Source organism: Eurytemora carolleeae, unplaced genomic scaffold (genome assembly GCF_000591075.1).
Source record: "Eurytemora carolleeae unplaced genomic scaffold, Eaff_2.0 scaffold1192, whole genome shotgun sequence".
In the NCBI taxonomy this organism is placed as follows: domain Eukaryota; kingdom Metazoa; phylum Arthropoda; class Copepoda; order Calanoida; family Temoridae; genus Eurytemora; species Eurytemora carolleeae.
In genome coordinates this window covers 61696-86905 of record NW_019397080.1, presented here as the reverse complement: position 1 = coordinate 86905, position 25210 = coordinate 61696, and the positions used below count along the sequence as shown (strand labels likewise).

The 25210-nt window shown below is 32.5% G+C and overlaps 2 protein-coding genes and 1 long non-coding RNA gene across 3 annotated transcripts; 2 read left to right on the top strand and 1 right to left on the bottom strand.

Moving 5' to 3' along the window:
- The first annotated feature begins 315 nt into the window (after positions 1-315).
- LOC111711693 (GATA zinc finger domain-containing protein 14) lies at positions 316-1821 on the top strand. Its single transcript, XM_023486098.1, has 2 exons — positions 316-1465; positions 1762-1821. Exons 1-2 carry the CDS (start codon positions 857-859, stop codon positions 1819-1821), a joined length of 669 nt encoding a protein of 222 aa, XP_023341866.1. The 5' UTR covers positions 316-856.
- A 17-nt stretch (positions 1822-1838) lies between these two features.
- Positions 1839-11105, top strand: LOC111711695 (uncharacterized). Its single transcript, XM_023486100.1, has 9 exons — positions 1839-1847; positions 2353-2390; positions 2629-2684; positions 3514-3613; positions 5255-5362; positions 5494-5545; positions 5947-6047; positions 7241-7379; positions 10504-11105. The coding sequence occupies exons 4-9, from the start codon at positions 3519-3521 to the stop codon at positions 10570-10572; spliced, it is 564 nt and encodes a 187-aa protein (XP_023341868.1). The 5' UTR covers positions 1839-1847; positions 2353-2390; positions 2629-2684; positions 3514-3518; the 3' UTR covers positions 10573-11105.
- A 9504-nt stretch (positions 11106-20609) lies between these two features.
- On the bottom strand, positions 20610-24254 carry LOC111711687 (uncharacterized). Its single transcript, XR_002767304.1, has 3 exons — positions 24174-24254; positions 23208-23284; positions 20610-20712 (listed from the first exon to the last, which is right to left on the bottom strand). It is a non-coding gene; the product is annotated as an uncharacterized LOC111711687 (long non-coding RNA).
- Between the last annotated feature and the right edge of the window lie 956 nt (positions 24255-25210).

The following is a 25210-nucleotide window of genomic DNA, read 5'->3' as shown; positions in this document are numbered from 1 at the left end:
AACTACAATTAAAATTCAGTGATGGTGATGGACCAAACCTCTGTAGAGTAAAAAAGTAGATGTTAGTTCCACATTTATTGAAAACATATTTCGGTCTGGATTGACCCTCGTCAGTTCTTGAGATTGTTTCTTCACAAAGAAACTACTAATGTCGTCTTCATATTTCAGAGATTTCTGAGTCTCACAGTACTATATGATACTGATCTGATCCTCTATATCTTTTTTTTGACGTGTTTGATTTTGTTTTAAAGTATAGGTTTATGTCGTAAAAACATGATAAATTAAAGTTTTTTGAAACACAAATTTTCATTTTCATAAAGTCTTTTACATGACTGTAATCGAAAAATATTTTCATATGGTATTATCTTTTAGACAAATACCTTTGTTTTATTCTTTTTGGGTAATTAATAAGTAAAAAAAGAAAATTAGAATTTTAAATAAGTGCATTAGATCCAATTTTTTTTTAGAAAACTAAGATAGCTATAGATTGATTGGGGTTCCACCAGCAACTTATTGAATCATGTTGTCTTAAGCCATCACAAGTCTAAAAGTCGTCTTCCTATTCCAGAGTTTTCTGGTTCTGTCTGTATGTATGTAAATCAAGGAGGGGGGACACCTAAAATGTGCGTAAAAGAGGGGAGACTACATATACATAAGGATGTAAAGGGAAGGGAAGGGGGGGGACAGGAATTTTGGCAAAGTTCCGAGGTTAACATCTGAAAAAAAACAGTCAGTCAGCAACAGTTTACATCTACTGGGGATTTGTAACAACAAACAATAACATAAATAGTAAACAATAAACAGTGTGAAATAGTTTAAATTTAACTGATGAAGATTTCGGTTTAAAAGTGAAAGCATGGATGAAACCATAGACAAACTTTATACTAGTGATCAAAATGTGGATAGTAACAATAATGATCTTGCAAATAATAACGTGATCAATAACTTATCGAATTTTGATCATTTTCAAAACTCTCTTGATTTGCAGGGCGAAAGTTCCGCCAGTGATCATAATGATAGTTTTTCTAATGATCATTCTGTAATCAATCCAGAAGATCATACTGTGATTAATTCCGAAGATCATGCCGTAATAGATTCAGAAGATTATACCGTAATCAATTCCGAAGATCATACCGTAATCAATTCAGAAGATAATATCGTAATCAATTCAGAGGACCACACAAAATTAAATCCAGAAGTTCATACCGAAAAAGACCAAGAAGATCATGCCAAAGGAACTGAAGAAGATCATGTATCAGAAAATAAAGAAGATCATATACCTAAAAACCAAAAGAATCAGACTGAAAAAAATCAAGATGATCAAAAGCAAATAAATCAAAAATCTCTCCAAGACAACTTTTCACGAAGAAGAACAGAAACATCCGAATGGTTGAATTTAAATTTTTTATCTGATAATAAAAATCAAAACATCGGAAATGCGAGTTTTTCAAATCTTCCTTTAGAGGTAAAGGTTACATTCAAAATAAGTTGTTTAAAAATATTATAATAATGGGTTTAACTAAATTATGATTTAGTTTTAAATAAAAACAGGGTTCACCACAAAGAATAAGACGTTAAAAACGACCATAAACTCTTAAATTGTAACGGTTTCAAGTTCATAAACGGTCGTTTGTCGATAATTTTGTCTTTTACTGCAGGCAATCAAATAAAAGTAAAAAACGAAATAAATACCGTACAGTCGTCTCTGAATTTTTTGCCAAACAAATCAAATGTTTGAATAAATCTAAGTTTGTAAATTAGGTTGTGGAATATATCCTTGCTAAGGTTCAAGATGTAGAAACACAAACAAGATGTATTTGAAGCTTAAACATACAAGATGTTTACAGGTAAATATTTGAAGCTTAAACATACAAGATGTTTACAGGTAAATATTTGAAGCTTAAACATACAAGATGTTTACAGGTAAATATTTGAAGCTTAAACATACAAGATGTTTACAGGTAAATATTTGAAGCTTGAACATACAAGATGTTTACAGGTAAATATTTGAAGCTTAAACAACAACAAATTTTGATTTTTAATTATGAAAATTTCGAAGTTCTAACTGAAGACAACATTTACATGGGTCTTTAGTCTATTTTTTCTAGTCTTTACTTTCCAAAAGAAATCTTTTCATGCAATTATTTCCAAACCAATAAAACCCTCTGGCCCAACCTGTCGTCGTTGCCTTAGTCTGTTCCACTTTTTTATTCATTCACTTTGTACTTAATCAGACAAAGCATTTGAGGGTACCTTGTGTATCGGACATTGCCATCTTTGCATGAAGGGTCACTTGAAATTCCGCTCACAGACCCTTTAACTAACTAATTTCTGGAATGTATTAATGTTTAGGTCTGCAGGCTATGGAGGAATCTAATACTACGTCTTAGGAAAATTTAATCAAAACAATTAACAACAAATGCGCGCTTCTAAATGTTATACAAACTGCCTTTTTTTCTATTTCGAGAAATTGTAATTTCTACCTTTGTTTGAAGTCATAATCCCAAGAAATTATGCTGTACAATGTAGATTGCAGATACAGTGAGCAAACAATTTAAGATTTTTAAAGACTTATTTCAGACTTTTTAAAATGTAATTTAATTTGTTGATAAAATTGTTTAATCTAAGATGGTTGAGATTGGAGTCTTTTCATAGAAAATATCATCATAGACCAGAATATACAGGTTTATTAGGCTTACTACAATTCAATATCAGCATTGACCATAATATACAGGTTTATTAGGTTTACTTTAATACAATATCAACATATACAGGTTTATTAGGCTTACTACAATTCAATATCAGCATTGACCATAATATACAGGTTTATTAGGTTTACTTTAATACAATATCAACATAGACCTGAATAAACAGGTTTATTAGGTTTACTTCAATACAATATTATCATAGAACTGAATATACAGGTTTATAAGGTTTACTTCAATACAATATCATCATAGACCTGAATATACAGGTTTATTAGGTTTACTACAATACAATATTATCAAAGACCTGAATATACAGGTTTATTAGGTTTATTACAATACAATATCATCATAGACCGGAATATACAGGTTTACTAGGTTTACTACAATACAATATACTCATTGACCTGAATATACAGGTTTATTAGGTTTAAATACAATACAATATCAGCATAGACCGGAATATACTGGTTTAATAGGCTTATTACAACACCATATCATCAAATACACGAAGATACAGGATTAATAGGTTTAATACAATACAAATACAATATAAAAGACCAGGTTTAATATCAGGTCTAATAAGTTCACTTTAATTTTTCTCTATTCTCAAGGTGTATTATGTGCAGAGATAATCGTGTATAGGACGGGTTCAGTATTCTGATAACACTTTGTTCTCTAGGTGTATTGGGAGATAACCTTGGATTGGATGGACTTAGTATTCTGATAACATTTTGTTCTCTAGATGTATTAGAAGATAACCTTGGATTGGATGGACTTAGTATTCTGATAACATTTTGTTCTCTAGGTGAAATGGGAGATAACCTTGGATTGGACAGGTTTAGTATTCTGATAACAGTTTGTTCTCCTGTGCTTCTAGCCGGGGTCGGAGTATACCTTCCTATCAGGTATAGATGTAGCAAATATTGTGTAAACATGATATTCTGTAAACCTGCAGTACGTTTTACATTATTCACAATTTGTGTCGTAGACTTATTCATAGACTTATTGGTAGAAACTGTGCTTCAATTGAATACATGATTAGATTAAATCATGTGATATACTTAAATTACGCTATAAACATTCATGGATATAGATTAACTACGTTATATTTATTCTCGCTAACCTTAAAAGTACATTAAACTTTAACTGTGCTGTAAATTCGTAATATGATTGTTTTAATCATGTGATATAGATAACGACGTAGGAATTGTAATTATGTCAATTCACGTTAACTTGTGACATAAGATTTTTAAATAAAGTTAGTGTGTTGACATAGCGAAGTTGGATCGTCCGCATCATTTGGAATCGACCTATATAGCTTGTTGATAGCTAGGCTTGTGTCCTTGTGTGACATTTAGAGCACTGAAATCCTGTGTTGTTGATATATGCAGGTTGGATCGTCCCCATTCTGGGATTTATATAAATAACTTGTTGATAGCTAGGCGTGTGTCCTTGTGTGACATTTAGAGCACTGAAATCCTGTGTTGTTGATATATCCAGGTTGGATCGTCACCATAATCTGGGATCTATATATATAGCTTGTTGATAGCTAGGCTTGTGTCCTTGTGTTGAATTTAAAGCACTGAGACCCTGTGTTGATATGACCAGGTTGGATCGTCTCCATCATTTGGGATCGATATATAGCTTGTTGGAAAACTAGGATTGTGTCCCTGTGTGGCATTTAGAACACTGAATTAATAGCTTGTTGGATAGCTACACGTGTGTCCCTCTGTGCAATTAGAGCCTAAATTAATAGTTTGTTGGATAGCTTTGCATGTGTCCTTTAGAGCCAGGTGGGTTGTGTCCTGGTTGACTTTGATAGCGGATAGGTTGGACCTGGATAGATACGTTTCGATAACTTTTTATGGAGTATGTGTTTACTGTGCATTTTCTTCTCCATTTTTAGAAGCCGTTACATTTCATATTACCGAACTATCGAGAGCGCTTTGAAATTAAGAACATTTTGTTCGAAATTAATAACAAAATGTTATGGATATTGCACAAATTTTTGCCTTTTAAACTTTATCATCCTAAACTAATCTCAGTGAATATATCAAACTTTTAGAACTATCAGACTTTTAAATACAAGATGTTCCGATAGACATAGGAATTAAAAGACGAATTTGAAATCGTCTTTGTACAGAATTAGTGTTGTATTACATGATTGCAATTGTCAAAATAAAGGTAGGTCTGCTAGAGTGTATTTTGTGGAAACGGTAAAAGACTGTTTTATTATTCTGGAAAACATTGTACGAATTTTTGTAAAAGTTTCTTCAAGATAAATAGTAAAGAGAAATAACTGTACTGTGTTTGCATACACACATTTCTGATATTATTAAGTACAATACAACACAGTATACAATTAAAACATAAAGCAACAAATTCTGAACGCTTGCAGACGGTATAGATTATCTAGAAGGCGTCACCATACCAAATCAGAAAATCATTTTCAAAGACGATATCTAAATCGTCACTGAATTCCCATGTAAATTGAGACACCTTGTACATGAACAATTAGAGAGAAATATTCTCCCTGATCTTTTCAGAAGTTGTGAGTCTGGTCTACGTGTATCTGTTGATCTGATAGAACATGGAACAGCTAGCTCAGGTCCAGCCGGAGATATGGTCGCCAGCAGATCACTTTATATATCCAGGGACAATACTTAATAAATATTGGGAGTAGTTAAACTACGTGGGCTAAACTTCTCTCAGCAGACAATAGAAGGGTTTAACTTGCTATACGTAGATCAACCTTTTAAAACTTATTTATTAAATTTGGTTCCAGATCTAGCTTAGCAACATGGCCACACAAGTTTAGAGGAGCTAAATTGGTTCAGGTAAAAAGTAACAGAATAGGGTTTAGGTCACGTTTACTTATTTGGGAAATTTCATGGTGAACTAATTAGCTATTCATTGGTGTTCAGTATTACTTCTCAAAGATATCTATCATTTAGATATTCAGCGGAAAGGTATGATATTTTGATGATTATTTGCAATAAGTCAGTAAGTAATTTTTTATTTATGAAATATAACAAAAACAAACAAAATTAGGTGTTTCAGGAGAAAATATTTAAAAATCTCCAAAAAAAGAGGTTGTGGGAATATTCCCCCCTCCCCCTCAATTCTAAAAAAATAAAAAATAAATAAATAAAAAGGAAAGGAAAACATGCATGGAAAGACAAGCAATTAGATGGCACCGGATATATTACCAAAAAATCTGAACCATATCTTTATTTAGATTGAGGCTGAAGGAGATCAATGTAAGGAAGATCCAGGACGAGGTCTTCATCCTCTTCCAGTAATGTTCGACCAACTAGTTGAACTTCAGACAAGTATAAGGTCGAATTTTCTAATTTCTTCATCTTTGCAACCTGATTTCATAATATTCTAAACTTTGAAATCTACCAGAGATGATATTGCTATAGTCTGAAATATCTGAAATATTCAGGTTGCAAAGATATAGGGTCTTAAAAGTTTGGGCCAAAAAAATAAGTTCATGTAAACGTTTTTCTGTAGGATTACTTTTTTTGACAAGCCAAGTGATCCAAAGGTTACAAAATAAATTTTAGGATGTTGCCAATTACACCTTAAAGTGCTTTTTACTTTTAAAATGTCTTGACGAAAAAGTGCAAGGAAGCTAGTGAGGTAAAATCAGAGGCCAAACCGTTGTCACACATTTAATCAAAACGATCAGTTGCATTCCTACAGTCTATCACACTTGCATATGATTCCATTGGCGCCTGATCCAATCAGGGTTCACTTATGTGTTTGGTGTCTATTCTGAACCACCAATAGTAATTGCATGGCAGTATCATCTATCTTTCTATCATTCTCATTATCCAATTAGAGATATAAATCCTTCAATAGGCGATAACAGTAAATGGAAATATTTACTTCTAGTGAAACTACAGTGCCTAGGATAACAGAGCTCTGCTAGAAAGTTCTTTGCACTATTTGCAGTTGACGCTGAGAAAGGTGTCTGCAATTACAATTAAGCAAAACAAAAAAGGAGAAGGGTTCATCTATACAATGAAAGGTTGCTCCTGCACTGTCTTATAATGGTGCAAAGACATCTATACAATGAAAGGTTGCTCCTGCACTGTCTTATAATGGTGCAAAGACATCTATACAACGAAAGGTTGATCCTGCACTGTCTTATAATAGCGCAAAGACAGTGACTCGTAAACATTCTTTCAAAAGCAGCGCCATAAATGGACGGGCAAAGGGAGGCAAAAAAAAGAGAAACTGTGGACAAGCAGATGGAGAAAGGAGAAAAAAGATGATTGATGAACATTTGAAGTTATTAACTATGCCTGGTACAATTTTATTGTGCAAAAAATATAAAAAATAAATTATTAAAAATTTTTAAACTTCAGAAAAAAAATAATTGTAAAGGTGGTATTCAAAATCAAGCATATTTGACAGCACTAAAATAGTTATTAGTTTTAAAATTTGTTATTTAATTAATTTCAAATTTTCTTTATTGTAATCTTTGTTTGGTAAAAATATGTTGATGTCTATAAACTATTTAGATATATGCTAACATTGTGCTTGGACAAAGAAAACGAAGATCATCAAGAATCCGAAACACTAGGTTCAGTTTGGGGATTCCAGGGCCCCCCTCCAAGCAGAAAAATAGAGGAGGAAGAGAATTATTTTAGGTGGTTCCAGGTACCAAACTTTTAACAGATTCTTTTTCAGAAATGTTTTGCAAAACCAATGAAAAATTAAAATTTTATTATTTACGGATTGTTTGTTCCCTGTTAGGGCTCGACAAAGTTACGCCAATGAAAGAAAATAAAAAAAAAATAATGGAAAATTCCGGTAACAGTTACTTATAAATTAAAAACAAACGGAAATAACCGTCAATAGAGAAGTTTTCAATCATGCCTATACTGGTCACGTGATTTCTGTCTGTATGTGACCAGTATACTGCATTGTCATTGGCTGAAGTTCTGGTGACGTAATACGGACTATCTGGACTATAAGTAATAATATTATTAACTATATCTATTAAAAATGCAAAATAAAAATGTTAAAATTATAATAGGAGCAAACGTGAGATTCTCAGGCTCCTTGGGGATATATTCGTTTTTAGATTGGTTACGTATTTCCTGAGTAAGATCTGTTTAAACCTTTTACTTTTATACAAAATTTTATATATTTGAATTTTTGAATAATTTTCACATAGTTTATGTCAATTTCTCGAGACAGGAACATCAGATAGATGTCTTATATGTATCGTTCAACGCCTGAGATTCTCAGGTTTCGTCCTATACCCCCTTTAATTTTTCCTTTACAGTCCCTTTAAGTTACATAACCTTAGATAATATTGGCCTAAGGCTGGGTCTGAAAAAACAGAAATTTTAGTAGATAAAACAATTTGTTACTTGAAAAGCCGATCCGTTATGTTAATTTATCTAATTGCAACGGATTTAAAAAAAGGCCCTGCACTACCTGCCAGGCTGCCGCTAGTGATGGGCAATAATTTAGTTAGTTTTTCAAAACTTAAGGTCTTTTTGACTTATAAAAGGTTCCGTAAAAATCGGAGAAGTTTTACAATTTGTAGAACTGGTTGTACAAAGCATTTGTTTCCTTGCACCAAGGTACTAATGCAAGGAAAGTTAATTGCGGTCGTGTATACTCTGCGTACATACTGAAACCAGTTTTCTTTGGGCGGACTTTTTAAACAAGAATAGATGCATCAGTGTCCGTTTAGTATCCGAGGAGGTAAAAAGCGTTTAATTTTAATAATTTTGAAAATTCACATAATAGTTTCCTATGACCAGAATATTTCATAGATTATTTTTGTGAAAATGGATTCCATGTTAGGCTCTGACATCCGTCTTGTGTTTACTTTTCCGCCCAAAGACATTACACTGCAGTGCAAAAGATTCGTACACCTCTGAAATAACTTTCCTTGCATTAGTTCCTTGCCTTGCACTATGTCAGTTTTTTATCCCTGAGAGAAGATATTTGCATAAATTTTGAAATGTTGGAACCTTCAGAGATTAGTGTGATCCTTTTAAATATTGGAACCTTCAGAGATTAGTGTGATCCTTTTAAATATTGGAACCTTCAGAGATTAGTGTGATCCTTTTAAATGTCCAAACACCTTAAAAGTAATAAAACGAACCATGAGTTGTTGTCCATCCCTACCTGCTGCGAGTGTTGTCCATCCCTACCTGCTGCGAGTGTTGTCCATCCCTACCTGCTGCGAGTGTTGTCCATCCCTACCTGCTGCGAGTGTTGTCCATCCCTACCTGCTGCGAGTGTTGTCCATCCCTACCTGCCGCGAGTGTTGTCCATCCCTACCTGCTGCGAGTGTTGTCCATCCCTACCTGCCGCTGATACATCCCTACCTGCTGCGAGTGTTGTCCATCCCTACCTGCTGCGAGTGTTGTCCATCCCTACCTGCTGCGAGTGCTGACACTTTTTACTGAGAAAGAATGTGATAAGAACTGTTAACGGAAAGTTTACGAAAAAGTTTCTAATTGATTCTGAACCAATCAAATAGATTATTGACATATTGGCTATATTTGTATATAAATGTGAAAGTTTTAGTTATTGGTAAATTCGGACCTGATTAAAACAACAGAATTTATAGAAAATCAATTAAATGTTAAAATGTAATTTCATCTGGAAACATTGTCTGGTTTCAAACATATTATTTTATTCTCTTTTTCAAAACTTATATTAATATTTTTCAATTACACGGGTTCCTGGGCATTTTGTACCATCTTCGATTTGAACTTTTAATCATCTGCGGCATTTTCTCTTCTTGAATTATTAAACAATAACAAAAAACAACTTTCATGAACTTATCGATTAAATCAGAAAAAAATCAATTCTTAACATCCATAAACCTTCCATTGGGCCGGAGCGATTCAGCCGTTATATCGTTTATTGGATAAAACAAACAAACACCCATCCAGACAAGCAAAGCTTATGAAAAAGGGTATGCAACTAGGAGATCTGAGGTTTTTGTTGGCAGCAAGTGATAAATATTCATAAAAAGAGAATAGACACTAATTTTTTATTATGAGTAAAGGTTACAAAATAAGCATGCATTTTTAATAGTGTTATAGGTTATATTCAAGGAGTAGAAGGGAGATACAACTGACGCGGCCCGCCCTACAATATGATTATGCATACTTTGCAGACGGGTACTCCATTTGTGTAAGAAATATTTAGTACAGAGGCCAATTGTTATTGTACATCAGAGAAATATTTCTTATTTTAATGAAGTACCGTCTGCAAAGCATGGTTAATCATAGGGTATAGCAGGCCGCGTCAGTTGTATCTCCCTTTTATTCCATACTCCTTGGTTATATAACGAATTATTTGTGTAATTCTTACTATAAATTTTACTTTCATTTAAATTGAGAATAATTTATTCTAGAAATATCTGAATTTAAAAAAGAAAATCTGGGAACCGAAGGAATTGAGTCTTTGCCACAAACTCTGCTTATCTAATTTCTATATCTTTAGAACCCAATGACGTACAGCTTAGATATTTCAAACTATGATTTTTATTAGATCAAATGATTTAAGTTTGAAATATTTAAGGTTTACATTATCTTGTTGCGAAGATATAGGGATTAGAAAATTTAAGTTTGTAGAAAAAACTCAATTCCTTTAAGTCACTGCTAAACATAACACAATGATTACTAGATATATTCTAGTATTATGTATTATGTATATTATGTATGTATTTATTATTATGTATATTATGTATTATGTTAGTGAGCATGAATGCTAAAGTACACAATAGTTAAATAAAATATATTTTTAGGTTAAACGGCCTGGTTCAACATCTTCAGGGTCAAATAAACAGTTCCCGATTATATATTATTTATCTTAGTTATTAAAAATATATTTATAATATATATATTATATATAATATAAATATTTGTTTTTACTTGCAAAGTTTTCTTATAAGTTAATGAATTTCTTTAATACCAATTCTATTAATAGTTTAACTCATTCTCTTACATTGCTATAATTAAACTTATCGATCTTATACGTTTTAAGGGTTTGAATTACATCTTCCTAAGATTTACAATCTCTGTTTAAATTTTAATTTTCAGCTCGTTGTCAAAACAATATTTTGATGTTACTTAAAAAGTGTTAACCATTAAACTTCCCACTTTTGAAAGTAAATACAAATTCAAAAAGACACTGTTTGCTTTTTGCCTATTCTTTTCATTCTTTGATAATTAATTACTTTTATTTCTTTGCGAAAAAATATAAATAAGCGTTGTTTGATCTTATTTTACTGTTTTGGAAACAATTCCTTTAAACTTTCTTCATACACCCATTCTTGCCATTGTGATTCTGCACTTAATGAACCAATATTTGCTCAGTTTATTTAAATATAATAAATCTATTAGGTATTTTCCTTTTTTAATGCTAAAAAAGTACGAAAACATGGGGTACCAAGAAACCATCACTACCTATAGATACAAGAAGCAATCGGGAGATTGGGATAAGTAACTCTTATTGTAGTACACTTGAAAAGAAGGTCTATTTCAGTGTTGAATAATGCAAACTAGTTGATAAGTTACCTCATAAATGTCTTGTTAAATTCCAACTATGCAGTATTCAACTAAATCCTCAGAATAGCTCCCATCATGCATGATTCATGATTCATCATCATTCTCTCTTTCAAAGTAGGATGTCTACCTGTATATTATTGTATATGAATAAAAATCAATAAAGCAATGCACTGAGTTTCTCAAATATTCAACGAGTCGGTTTTTCTTACAATATATTTATATACAAAAGATACAAACTTTAAATCGAACGATACTTATACAAACTAAATATTATGAATCTAATCAGTTCCATCAAACAGGGGACATTTTACATTTTCATTTTCATCGTCTCACTTATACAAACTAAATATTATTAATCAAATCAGTTTCATCAAATAGGGGAATTCTTCAAAGGGACCTTTAGATCAAGGGAGCTGACGATCAACTGCCTGTCCCCCTTCCATTTTGCTCCATCCTAGGATCGCATTTAACCCTAGCTACCCCGGGGTTGTTCCGCCCCCTCCCCAACGCTTGGGTCTTCAAGATAACGGAAAATTCGGCGTCGCTTGGGTTATTTATAGAATCCAAATGCAAACTCAAATAAATCCGTTAGGATTCAAAATAGGACTCTAAAGTCCAACCGTAGGGTTAAAGATGGGGGGGGGGAAAGGGGGCATGATTCCCCTTGGTAGCTATGATCTCAGCGATCCAAAAAATCCTTGAATTGCTGATCGTAAAAGATCAACAAAACTCGCCCACTGTTACAATATAAACTGTATGTTTGTATAATGTATGTTTGTGTAATTTATATAACGTATGTTTGTATAATGTATGTCTGTATAATTTATATAACGTATGTCTGTATATAAACTGTATGTCTTTATAATGTTTGTCTGTATATAAACTGTATGTCTGTATATAAACTGTATGTCTGTATAATGTTTGTCTGTTTATAAACTGCATGTTTGTATAATGTTTGTCTGTATATAAACTGTATGTTTGAATAATGTTTATCTGTATATAAATTGTATGTTTGTATAATGTTTGTCCGTATATAAACTGTATGTTTGTATAATGTTTGTCTGTATATAAACTGTATGTTTGTATAATGTTTGTCTGTATATAAATACTTGTAAGAATCTGTATCTAGTATCTTCCTAGTAGATCACAATAGAACCAACCAACCATTATATAATGGGTACCCCAGGGGCGCCAAGGAAAGGGGCACATATGGTTACCCCTAGGGGCGCCAAGGAAGGGGTGTACATCTTAATACCCCCAGGGGCACCAAGGAAGGGATGTACATCTTAATACCCCCCAGGGGCACCAAGGAAGGGATGCACATCTTAATACCCCCAGGGGCACCAAGGAAGGGGTGCACATCTTAATACCCGCCAGGGGCTCTAAGGAAGGGAGGAACATATTAACACCCCCAGGGGCACCAAGGAAAAGGGCTCATCAGTGGTATCGTGGAAGAAGGGGCGCCAAAGAATGGGGCATATGTGGACACCACCAGGGGTATCAAGGAAAGCGGGAACATATGGATCCCTGCAGGGGTGTCAAAGAAAGAGGGTACATAAGGATATCATCGGGGCGCCAAAGAAAGGGGGGACATAAGGATACCACCAAGGGCGCCAAGGAAGGGGGCACAACAATCACCAGGGGCAGTATTACTGCCAAAGTTTAAAATTTCGAAGAAAAACGTGGGAAAAAGGGCACCATTGCACGGAGCCTTTTACGGTACCCTATACTACCAGCCACCACTAGCTTCAAGGATATAGCACTTTATAGTGGAAGAAACCAATACATGCTAAAGTTTGGTTACCGCAAAGGATATGAGAAAAAATGATAAAACCATTTTTAAAGCTAGAATATAAAATATATTTAATCATAATAGAAGAAATATTTCAATTTATTTTTATCTATTTCCAATACTAGAACGCCTCCCTGTGATCTCACATTGATCTCTAAATATAGATTAGAACTAGGAGTAGAATGAGAATGGTTCATGTAACTTGTCAATATGTAATTAAACAAGACGTTGTCAGTTTTCACAGAAACCAATTTGTTAAACTTTTCAACCACGACAGATCCAAGAACATTGAAGTATCCACTTTGTTTCCAAGCACAGAGTTTGGATGATATCCACTTTGTATCCAAGCACAAATAAAGCACAGACATTGAATGATATCCATTTTTTATCCTAGCACAGAGTAAGCACATAAATTGAATGATATCTATACTTTGCATCCAAGCACAGAAATTGGATAATATCCACTTTGTATTCAAGCATAGATAAAGCACAGAGTTTGGATGATATCCAATTTGTATCCAAGCAGAGATAAGGCCCAGAAATTGGATTATATCCATTTTGTATCCAAGCACAGAAACAACATAGAAATACGATGGCATCTACGGATGAAGCACAGAAATTGCGTGATATCCACTGTGTATCCAGGGTAAGGATAGAAAACAGAACATGGATAATATCCACTGTGTATCCAGGGTTGGATATGATCCCAAAATATAGATAATATCCACTGTGTATCCAGGGTAGGATAGAACCCAAAATATGGATAATAATAATATCCACTGTGTATCCAGGGATAGGATACAACCCAGAACATGGATAATATTCACTGTGTATCTAGATTAAGATAGAACCCAGAACATGGATAATATCCACTGTGTATCCAGGGTTAGGATATAAGCATGAAAATGGATAATATTCACTGTGTATTCAGGGTAGGATAGAACCCCAAAATATGGATATTAATAATATCCACTGTGTATCCAGGGATAGGACAGAACCCAGAACATGGATAATATCCACTGTGTATTAAGGTTTGGATAGAACCCAAAATATGGATAATATTCACTGTGTATTCAGGGCAGGATAGAACCCAAAATATGGATAATAATAATATCCGCTGTGTATCCAGGATTAGGATAGAACCCAGAACATGGATAATATTCACTGTGTATCCAGGTTACGATAGAACCCAGATGATGGATAATATTCACTGTGTATCCAGGTTAAGATATAACCCAGAAAATGGATAATATCCACTGTTTATCAGGGTTAGGATAGAACCCAAAATATGGATAATATCCACTGTGTATCTAGAGTAAGATAGAACCCAGAACATGGATAATATTCACTGTGTATCCAGGTTACGATAGAACCCAGATAATGGATAATATTCACTGTTTATCAGGGTTAGGATAGAACCCAGAATATGGATAATATTCACTATGTATCCAAAGTTAGAATGGAAACTAGGGTATCGATTATTTATATGTAGATATCTGTGGTAATATCAGAAAAAAATAAAATACCCGATGTGTAGCATGCTTGCAGTAGAATTTAGTATAGTAAGACATATAAGATAGAATTTGGATTATAAATAACAGAAAGTGTTGAAAGCAAAGTAAGGAATGTAGAAGTAACTATTAAGCCCCATGGTGATTATCCCCCTCCCCTTTTCTTCCTCTTTTGCAAGTGGAAGATCCCCTGGCTGGTATTCCCCCCCATTTGTAGTTCCCCCGCCCACCCACCACCCACCCGCTGGTAGTTCCGGTGTTTACGCTTGGATGCAAATTGACCCTTTCAAGATAAACGTTAGTATTAAACAATACAGTACCGTACAGTGCGTTACAAAACAGCAGAGTATAATACAGTGGAGTACTGAGCCCGAAATTTAAAAGAGTTTCTTTGAACGAAACTACCGAGTTTCTTTTCTGGGGTCTTAGCATTTGTGTAGATTATGATTTAAGAGATTCGAAAAAAATGGAGAATATAAACAAATTGAAAAAAATAATATTTCATTACAAGAATATTGATATTCACAAAACTGCCTAACCCATTCGCGAAACCCGGGTTTTAAAACTGGTTTTCATTACGATACTCTGTCTTAAGTTTTGGGCTCTGTACAGTAAAGCACTGTACATTACATTACAGTACAAAACAGTAGCTAGTGAGGATAAAGGCTGATTTGCTTTACATTGAGAAAACTGAAATAATGGACATTGACTTAAACTGTTTTCTTAAACTAAGAAGACAATCTATAATAATTAACTAATTATTTGTCAAATCATCCAGCTTGAAGTTTAAACTCGGAAGGAGATTCCTCTGAAATTAAAGAAGAAGGAGGGGGGGGGGGAGGTTTTAAACATCTTTACTTTATATAAACCAACGAAATGACACAGCAATGATTACTTAACAAAACAGATTTTTATTAAAATTTTGATTCTTTTTAATTTAGCAAATATACATTAAAATTTGCAAAATCCTAGATCTGTTGTCAAAAAAAATACGAAAGTAAATGATCAACGCTCTAATAGAAAACATGCCGGGGGCGCGAATGGTTCTAAAAGCCTAGCACTATATAACTTGCATAAAACCCTTCCAGGATAAAAGACGTAGAGGTAGTAATTTTATTATCCTACTTATTGGAACATCGATCATATATAGCCTAATTCTGACAATAATTGTCAATAAAACTTTTTCAGAACATCAATTTGGTCAAATTTGCTTTTAATTGCCAAGACTTATAACGAAGGCGATGCTTTCAAAAAAAAAAAAAAATACAGTCTGAAAGAAAGAGAATTTTCCAATAAATTTTGAATATTCATTCAAATAATTGAATACAGGGTAACCCACAAAGGATGAGTCTTCAGAGACGATTGTACTAAATTTGTTTATTCAGGATGCCTTTGATGACAAAACTGGTTTTTTTCCTTAATTGTTTATTAAACCATCAAAATACTTAAATAAATACAGAAACCAAAAATCAAGCATCGAATTGTCATATTTTTAGAGTTTTGGGTCGTCTTTACAGTCTCAAACTTTGTGGGTATCCCTGTATCTTAATTAAAAGGTTGTTTATCAAATAAGAATTCTATTCCCAAGAATGAATCTGCTAAGATTATTAAGAATACACGAAATATTTAATATTTATGAACCATTTTAAAATGTTTATCAATGGAATGAGAGACAAAAGGGTTCTCTTCTATCCTTTGTATTGTATGTTGTGTGGATTCGTTAATTCTGCGAGGAAATGGAAATAAGTTTTAATTCCCTGTTATATTAGCCCCTTCTATTGTCTACAAAATAGCTTTTATGTTAGAGACAATTTTATTAGGAAAGTTTAGAGGGAATCAGAGCAATCGCATCTTACCTCCTCTACGTCCCCCCCCCTCCCTCCCCTTTCTGGTAATACCCCCCCCCCTTAACCTCTATCAAAACAAGTCTTTCTCCACGAGCAACACATTCTGGAGTAATATTTATAAAAAAAGTTGGTTTGTTGGATGAAGGGTCGGACATCCCCCATATAAAATGGGGGGAGGGGGGGATTCTCTTTTTAAAAATGGGGGGCATCAACCCTTGAAAATTAGGGGGACGTCTCCTCCAACGAATATATTTCTTCTGCTAAAGAGAGAGTAAACGGCAATGTATATGATTTTTGTTTGAGAGCGTGAGACCATTAAATCGCAGTGGGTAGTTGAACTGAGAATATAGTATTATGGAGACATTTTTGAGGATTATTTTGAGACACATAACAGGTTTTAATGATGTATAATTACTGAGTTTGAGACATATAACAGGTTTTAATGATGTATAAATACTGAGTTTGAGACATATAACAGGTTTTAATGATGTATAATTACTGAGTTTAAGCTCAAAGTCGACTTTCAAAATCATTTATTTGAGTTGTTACGTTTTTTAAAATTAGTAAATAAAGATTACAAACATGTAACAAAAATTCTATAATAAACTAATTAGTTTTTTAGGAACAGGTTGAGAAAATAAAAATTAACTTTTATCATCGAAAATAAGTAATCTTATTCAGTTATTAGTTTATGTCTTATTGTTCACAAACTTTTTCTGTGGATTTTCTGGAATTTTTATTGAAAAGGCGACTTTTTAAGACTTTGAAAAAATCTGCGAACAAATTCGTAAAGAACAAGAAATTCAACACTATGCTGAAAAAGTGATTCTAACATTGAATTACTGACAAATTCTATTGTTACTAAACAGCTATACTTAGTTTAATGTAGAATTTTGATACATGTTTCGTCGTCGTTACTTAATAACTAAAAAAAATCGATTCTCAAAACACAACCACCCAAAGCGATGACTTTGGAACGTCGACATTGCGCTTAAACTCAGTATTTATACATCATTAAAACGTTTTAAATGTCTCAAATGAATCCTAAAAAAATTTCTCCACAATTACATTCTCAGTTCAACTACCATACATCGCCGGTCACTCCCTTTAAGGAACTGATCCCTTTCCTCACGCTCTTGTTTATCATCTGATGCCTTAGAACTTTTATATTTGCAAATCAGATATTCTTATCAAATTGTTTAAACAGCAAAGATTTACATCAAAAAAAGAGATGCACTTAATTTTTGTGTTTTCCTGCGGCACTCCTTAAGAAAAGAGTATCTCAAATTACTTGTGTTTCTTGTTGGGAAAAAATCCATTAATATTGTGTAGATTCTGTTCCATAATATGTTAATTGTATTTGCATGGAAACTACAGATTATATAATAATGGATGGATAGATCAACGAAATCTCGGAATTGCAAATACTAATCCTATAAACATACAGGGTGTCCCACAATACATGACAATTGTGAGACAACTGAAAGACCGACTTTGATCTTTGATTAAGACCACACAAGCTTTCTTAAAAAAACATTAGGCAAAGCTATTTTTATTATTTAAGTTTTGTCATTATATTTATCTTTTCAAGATTAAAGACGACATTTAAGGACGTTGGGACATTTCATAGATAACAATATCATAGATAAGACATTTCAAAGATAAGACATTTCATAGATAGGACATTTCATGGGTAGGACATTTCATAGAAAAAAACATTTCATAGAGAGGATATTTCAAAGAGAGGATATTTCAAAGAGAGGATATTTCAAAGATAGGACATTTCAACGCCTATTTAAGTTGTCTTACAATCTGCATGTTTATTGAAACCCCCCTGTAGCTTGGTTTCATATACTACAGATTTACTAGATTTAAAGAGATGTAACACCGTACACTCTGTAGAATTCATCTACTACAGATTTACTAGATTTAAAGAGATGTAACACCGTACACTCTGTAGAATAAAAATAGAAGGAAAACAAATGAATTCCATCCACTGATAAAAAACACTGGCTATGCATGAAAATTAATAATTGTGGGTTTAAGCCTGCACAGTGCACATAGCTTATACTTACAGTTTAGGATTCAAGCATTGTTAGTTTGATTGGAATATTTTCTGCAATTTTATTTGTTCTGATGTATGGAAGTGAAGAAAAACGGATGCTGATAATATTTCATACATTTATTTTTTCATTTTCGTAAAATGAAATGACGTCACAAAATGGTATTTGCGCAAAATTGGGTTAAAAATCCGGGAAATTGACTATCCTAAAGGGACATTTCATATTCTGGTTGATAAAAATGGCTCCAGTCTGAATTGATGGGTCAAATAGCCCTTTTACTGGAAAGTAGAAAATCTGGATTTCTCGGGATATGGAAAACTTCGAAATGAGCTACAGGTTCGCCGAGACTTCAGGTTACAGTTATTGCTCAACCTGCTACTGATGAAGAGCTTAAAATGATTTCGGAAGAGTTTTCTGTTTCCCTGCAGCCTGCAGAAATCAGAGAGTGTGTCTGCCACATGAGAGATCGCACCGGAGACTGTGAATCTCTAAATGGAGCCTGAACCAACTTAGAAAAGTTCATATTATAATGGCGATTTTGCTTAAAACTTGAATGTCCCAAATCCAATATAGTTTAACAAATAATATATTTATTGCAAGATTATCAGGTCGTTTTAATTGAAATATAAGCAAATCAAAAATATCAGTTGTAGAGAAACACCCTGTAGTTGAAATAGGTGTGGCTGGTTTAAGTGTTTTTTTTTTGGTGCAGGGTGTCCCACGAAACATGGCAGTTAGTGAATAGTTTAGAATGTCTTCTTCCATGTAATGTATTAAATATTCAAGACTTTTTGCAGTTTATTTCGCTTGAAAAAATAGTTTACTTAAATTTATTTGACTAAAAGATGACACCCATACAATATTTTTAATAATTCTCATTGGTATCAAACAACTTAACAAATTATGGAAGAAGACATGTTAAACTATTCACCAACTGTCATGTTTCGTGGGACACCCGTATTTCAGACAGCAAGCTGATATCATAACTTTGATGCATGATATTGTTAATCTTGATCTCGATATTCAATCTGTTAAGTTACAAATGTTTCAATTGTTTCAATGATTGACTATAATGTTGAAGGATTAATGGTTGAATGTATTAATGTATTGAAACCCAGTACAAAGAGAACATCAATGCAAAAATATTCAACTCTCCTCTTCTAATTCTATGAAATAAATCTTGAAATAATCAGTAAATGGTCAAATAGATAAACATATAATAAAGATAAGACGGCCGTCAATGAATTGTCTCGTGTTATGGATTACTACTGCACATTCATACACTCACCATATGGCATTGTTTACATATTAAAGGAACTGTAAGCCTAATATAAACATGGCTATTTACAATTCACAACGGTACCCCTAAAAGTATTGCCTGCTCAAGTATGAATTTAAAGATATTAATGTTTATAATTTTGCAATCGGATTATTACTTTCAATTGTGACTTATGCATTTTGTACTGCAGGAAAATAAGAACTAATCCGTTTGAAAGCTAGAAAAATGACGATATCTTCCACATTAAAGATTTTTAGTTTTGGTAAATAATGAAATTAAATCTTTAGACCAATATTTTTAAAAAGTTTTTTTACTAATTTTTTCGTTGTATTTTTTCTCCAAAGTTTTTCTCTCATTCTTTAATCTTCCCTTCACACTAATTTTCTTCTTTAACATGCATTTCTTAATTTTTTTTTTTTATTTTAGTTTTTCCTAAATTACATTTACATCTTACATTTCTTTATTTTAGTTTTAGTTTTTCCTAAATTAAATTTACATCTTACATTTCTTTACTTTAGTTTTAGTTTTTCTTACATTTCTTTATTTTAGTTTTAGTTTTTCCTAAATTAAATTTACATCTTACATTTCTTTATTTTAGTTTTAGTTTTTCCTAAATTACATTCATATCTTGCATTTCTCTATTTTAGTTTTAGTTTTTCCTAAATTACATTTACATCTTATATTTCTTTTTTATCTTTAGTTTTTCATATATTACATTTACATCTTACATTTCTTTATTTTAGTTTTAGTATCTCCTAAATTACATTTACATCTTACATTTCTTTATTTTAGTTTTAATTTTTCCTAAATTACATTTACATCTTACATTTTTTACATTCAAAAATCCTTACCTTCATAATTTCCATTTCAATTTCCTCTTTTATATATCACAAGCTTCCGAACCCAGCTTTGCCTGGAAACTGTAGTTACTCTTTCAAGGTCAACCCACTCAATCTAAGAATTTTAAAACAAAGCTAAGAGCCGAGTATCAAAATCAAACTTTGAGACAAATCGGTCAGGGGGTTAAGGAAATATAATCAGACATGTAGTAAATGCAGCACACAAACTCTTTAAGTTGATCAATGCCAAACCATCTCAGCTCGTATGTTTCAACGATGACTAGCTTTCAATGTCAACACGGATACAAGCTCTTAATCGATCAATACCAAAACCAATGGGCACGATTTCAGCTAGTATGGTTCAACAAGGACCAAATTACTCTATCACCATAATCAAAGTGGTGTCTATACCAAATAATGTGTATTTATTAATCTATATTACATGTGAAGTTAAAAAAAAAGTATTTACAAGAGTTACTGAGATATATATCATCGTAGTTAAGCTAATCACAATACCTAGCTAGTCTAGTCGCATAGCAAGTTTTGCGTAGTTTATGTTTAGCGCAGTTAGATTTACAGACAACGTACAACGTAAGATTCAAACAGAGATTATTAACAGCCGGCCTTGAATTCTAAAATAATTAAGGACAACATTCATAATTTTTGGATTCCATATTATTTGACCAAGATTCTAACTGAATCATATTTTACTCTAAACGCAATGTCAAGAATAGACTGTTTCCGACCCCTGTGGATTGTCAAATCATTATGTCCGGATTAAAAACCCAATTTCATGAAATATATTGGAAGTGATTTATTTTCATCATACAAATGAGGATTTTCATTTTAGAAATGTACAGAGTACCAAAACACTATAGCATAGGAAGACGACATTAAAATAATAATTAAGTGTATTTGATGTGGTTACATAAAGTTTTCTAGTTACTTTTAAGTCACGTTTAAAGTTGAATAGGTCTATTTACACTGCTTAATTACTGTATAACATGTTCAATGCACTATTAAAGGTCATAATTTGATTCTTAAAGGCGTTTTTCAATTTCTAGATAATTTTTTATTAACTTTAGATTAGCTCTAAAGAAATTGAGTTTTTGCCACACATTTGAATTTTATAATTCCTCCTGGTGTAAAGCTTTTGATATTTCAAACTTGGACAATTTGATATGACAAAATATTTGAAAGGTCTGTGACATCGGGTTGCAAAGATATAAGGTTTAGAAAATCAGGGATTGTGATAAAAACTCAATTACTTCTCTGAAAATATTAAAATTACTAAGAAACTTGTCATTTACTTCTTTTCAAATACAATTTTTATTTAAATTTATGGTATGTATAACTGGGCTATTGTAAGAGTTATGAAAGAATAATTTTAAAGTTTGGAACCGGGGTTTTTGTTAAACTCTATTTATCAAGTTTTATAGAAAACTTGGAGATGGTTCCCTTCCTTTCAAGCTTGTGTATAAACAAACAAAATCATCAGCTTATTTTCAGAAATAAAACAAACAAAAATGAAAATCAACTTAATTTGTTATTCCTTTCGCACTGACAAAGGAGAAATGCATTTTAGGGTCCAAAAAAAGTTTTGGCTTCTTTATTAACCCTATAAATGCTGGGGGGTCTAGATCTATGAATAGCCGGTGGAGCGTTTGGCGCCCTCCCCCCCCCCCCTGGAAAAAGGTCTTAGAGAATAGGTATAGGATTGAAATGCATGTTAATAGCCCAATTTTTCATGGCCAGCTCAAAGAAAAAAAATTAGAACGATAACTTTAGTAGTTTGGGAAAAAATGCCTAAAAAAGAGTCAAGAAAATGCAGAAAAATATTTTTTTGTTTAAAAAAATATTAAAGTGTGACACATGTTTCTAAATGCATTTTTCAAAGGCTTTTCAAAAATTTAGTTTTTAGATCTGTAGCTTATAGTCACAAAAAAGTTATGGGCATTTGTAGATGTTTTTTTCACAGACCGGACTTTTTTCCGCCCTGTACCCTACCCTATAAATAAAAAAAGAAATTTTTAAACAAAATATCCTTTAAATTACTATTTATTAAAAGTCACAAAATTTTACGGTGATAGTGCCAAAAATAAGACTGCCAGGACAAAAAAACTACAGGGGGGGGGGGCGCCAAACGCCCCCCCCCCAGCCTTTTTAGGTTAAATAAAGCAAGGCTAATATGAGACAATTCTAGCAACCTTCGTAGGCAAAAAATGTGAAATATGTTTTTGTTATTTTAAATCTCAGTGATCAAAGCCCTCACCTAAAAATCAAAGAGAATGTTGCCAATTACTTTTTTAAAAACTATAGCTAAACATAATTGCTTTAATGTTCTAAATGTATGTGTCTAGTGCTATAGACACGTCTTTTTGGCTGGTGAGCAGAGGTAACATCAAAGATCTCTTTATCTGATCATTGGAAGATACAATCGTTTTTCTACGGTTAAAAGTATCTATTTCTGAAAATTCCTAGAGCTATATATGTTTTCCGGCAGTAGAAATGCGCCAATCATTATTGTATAGAAACCCCAGTTGACAATGATCTGTTTTTAAAACTATAAACTTTCATTGATAATTTAGTTTAATTGATAATTTAATTTACCTAACTTAAAATTACGCTTACAGTCCCTCTAGCTTGACGTGACATACATAGTTTATTCTCTTCAGTTTATATTTAATCTAAAATACAATTTTGGAATAAACAAGACTTCTAATGGATTTTAATGGTTGAATTAAGCAATTAAAAACATTGTTTATAAACTTAAAATTACTCATAAATAGAAATGCTCAACTTAACTAATACAAACATATATATATCTATCTAGCATGCTAATCTAAATTTCTGAACTGAAATAGATCAAATATATTCTAAACTTAACTATAATTTATGTCATATTCTTATAGTTTCCGAAATAAAACATATATCATCGAAACTGAGTTTTTGCCACAAACTATTATTTTCTTATTTCTATACTTTTGCAACCCGATGTCGTAGACCCGTTCTAATTCAAACTATAAACTCTGTTAGATCATATAGTCAACAGTTTCAAATATCAAAGGTTTAAACCGTCAGGTTGCAAAGATATAGGAATTAGAAAATTTGAGTTGGTTGCGAAAACTAAACTCAATTCCTTTGTACGTATGTTTCATATTGTGAATTTCAGAACTGTTTTTCTGTACCATAGTATAATTTTGTTCATGTTCAGTTCATGGTGATATGAATATATGATATTTATTGTATTGTACTTTTTTTTGTATATTTTTCTGTACTGTATTGTTTTTTGTACTGCATAATGACTTTGCAGCCCACTGTATTGTTTTGTGTACTGCATACTGTCTTTGCAGCTTACTGTATTGTTTTGTGTACAGTTCTGTTTATGAGTATTTTATGCTCTGTTCTTGTCTATTGTACTGTTCTTGTCTAGTGTGCTTGTTTTTTTGTACTATGCTGTTTTGTGTACTGAACTATCATTGGTTACTGTACTGTTTTTTGTGCACTTTTCTGTTTACTAGTACTGTAAAGTAAACTGTTTTTGTGTATTATATACTGTTTTTTTCATTAACTTACCTCTCTAATCCAGGAAAAAAAGCAAAGATATCTCATATCATCGATTCAGAAATAACCTATTTTTACAAGTTTTAAAGTAGAAAGAACCTGTCAAATCATTCGTTGGGATGTTTAGAAAGATGAAAATTTCCCTGTATGATAATTGAAGGACTGCAGTATGGTTTTGGTGAATTATATTGACGTACTAAGCCTAGGGGTGTCAGAAATGATTTTTTGAATTTTTTAATAATACACCTAAAAAAGTTTAATTTTGATAAAACTTTTTGTTCTGGATGATTACAAATATCTATCTAAAACTTTCTTAAACCGGCATATTTTTTCTATATTCATTTAGTTAAGAGTTTGAGTCAAAATAAGTATTAATAAATATTGCTTTATATCGAGTAGATATCCTTATACATATCGATGTGAAACCTTTCAGAAAGTAAGAAAGATTCTGCAGAAAAAAGTTGCCAAACCAAACAGAATTTTTATTTTGAACAAAAATATCTAGAACTTATATAGAAGCTTTTCTGGGTTGCACTTTACTCTAGTTTTGCATTATTTTCATTTGTGTATAACAGTATAAAAGAGGTTCCGTTGATGGTTTAAAACTAAACAGCTGATGATTCATTGGAGGGAGGAATGGCAAAAACACCAATTTGTAATTCCCAAATCTTTTTATGGAAAGTGATGGAAACAGGGTATACAGAGTGCTTCAGGGTACAGGGTACTACAATGTACTGCAAAGTACTGGGCTTTACTGGGGTATACTGGGGGGTACAGAAACCAAACAGAATTTTTTATTTTTAATAAAAATATATAAGTAGAGTTAGAAGCACTTCTAAGGATGTTTTCTTTATAGTTTTGCACTATTATTGCATGGACAAAAAAGCTAGTTTAATACTAATCAGCTGATCACTTTATGAAGGGAAGGATGGCAACAACGCCAATTTGTAATCCCCAGGGTACTGTTGGGTACTGAGGGATACTGCGGGGTATTGTGGGGTGCTGTGGGGAACTGTGGGGTACTATGGGGGTACTGTGGGGTACTGTGG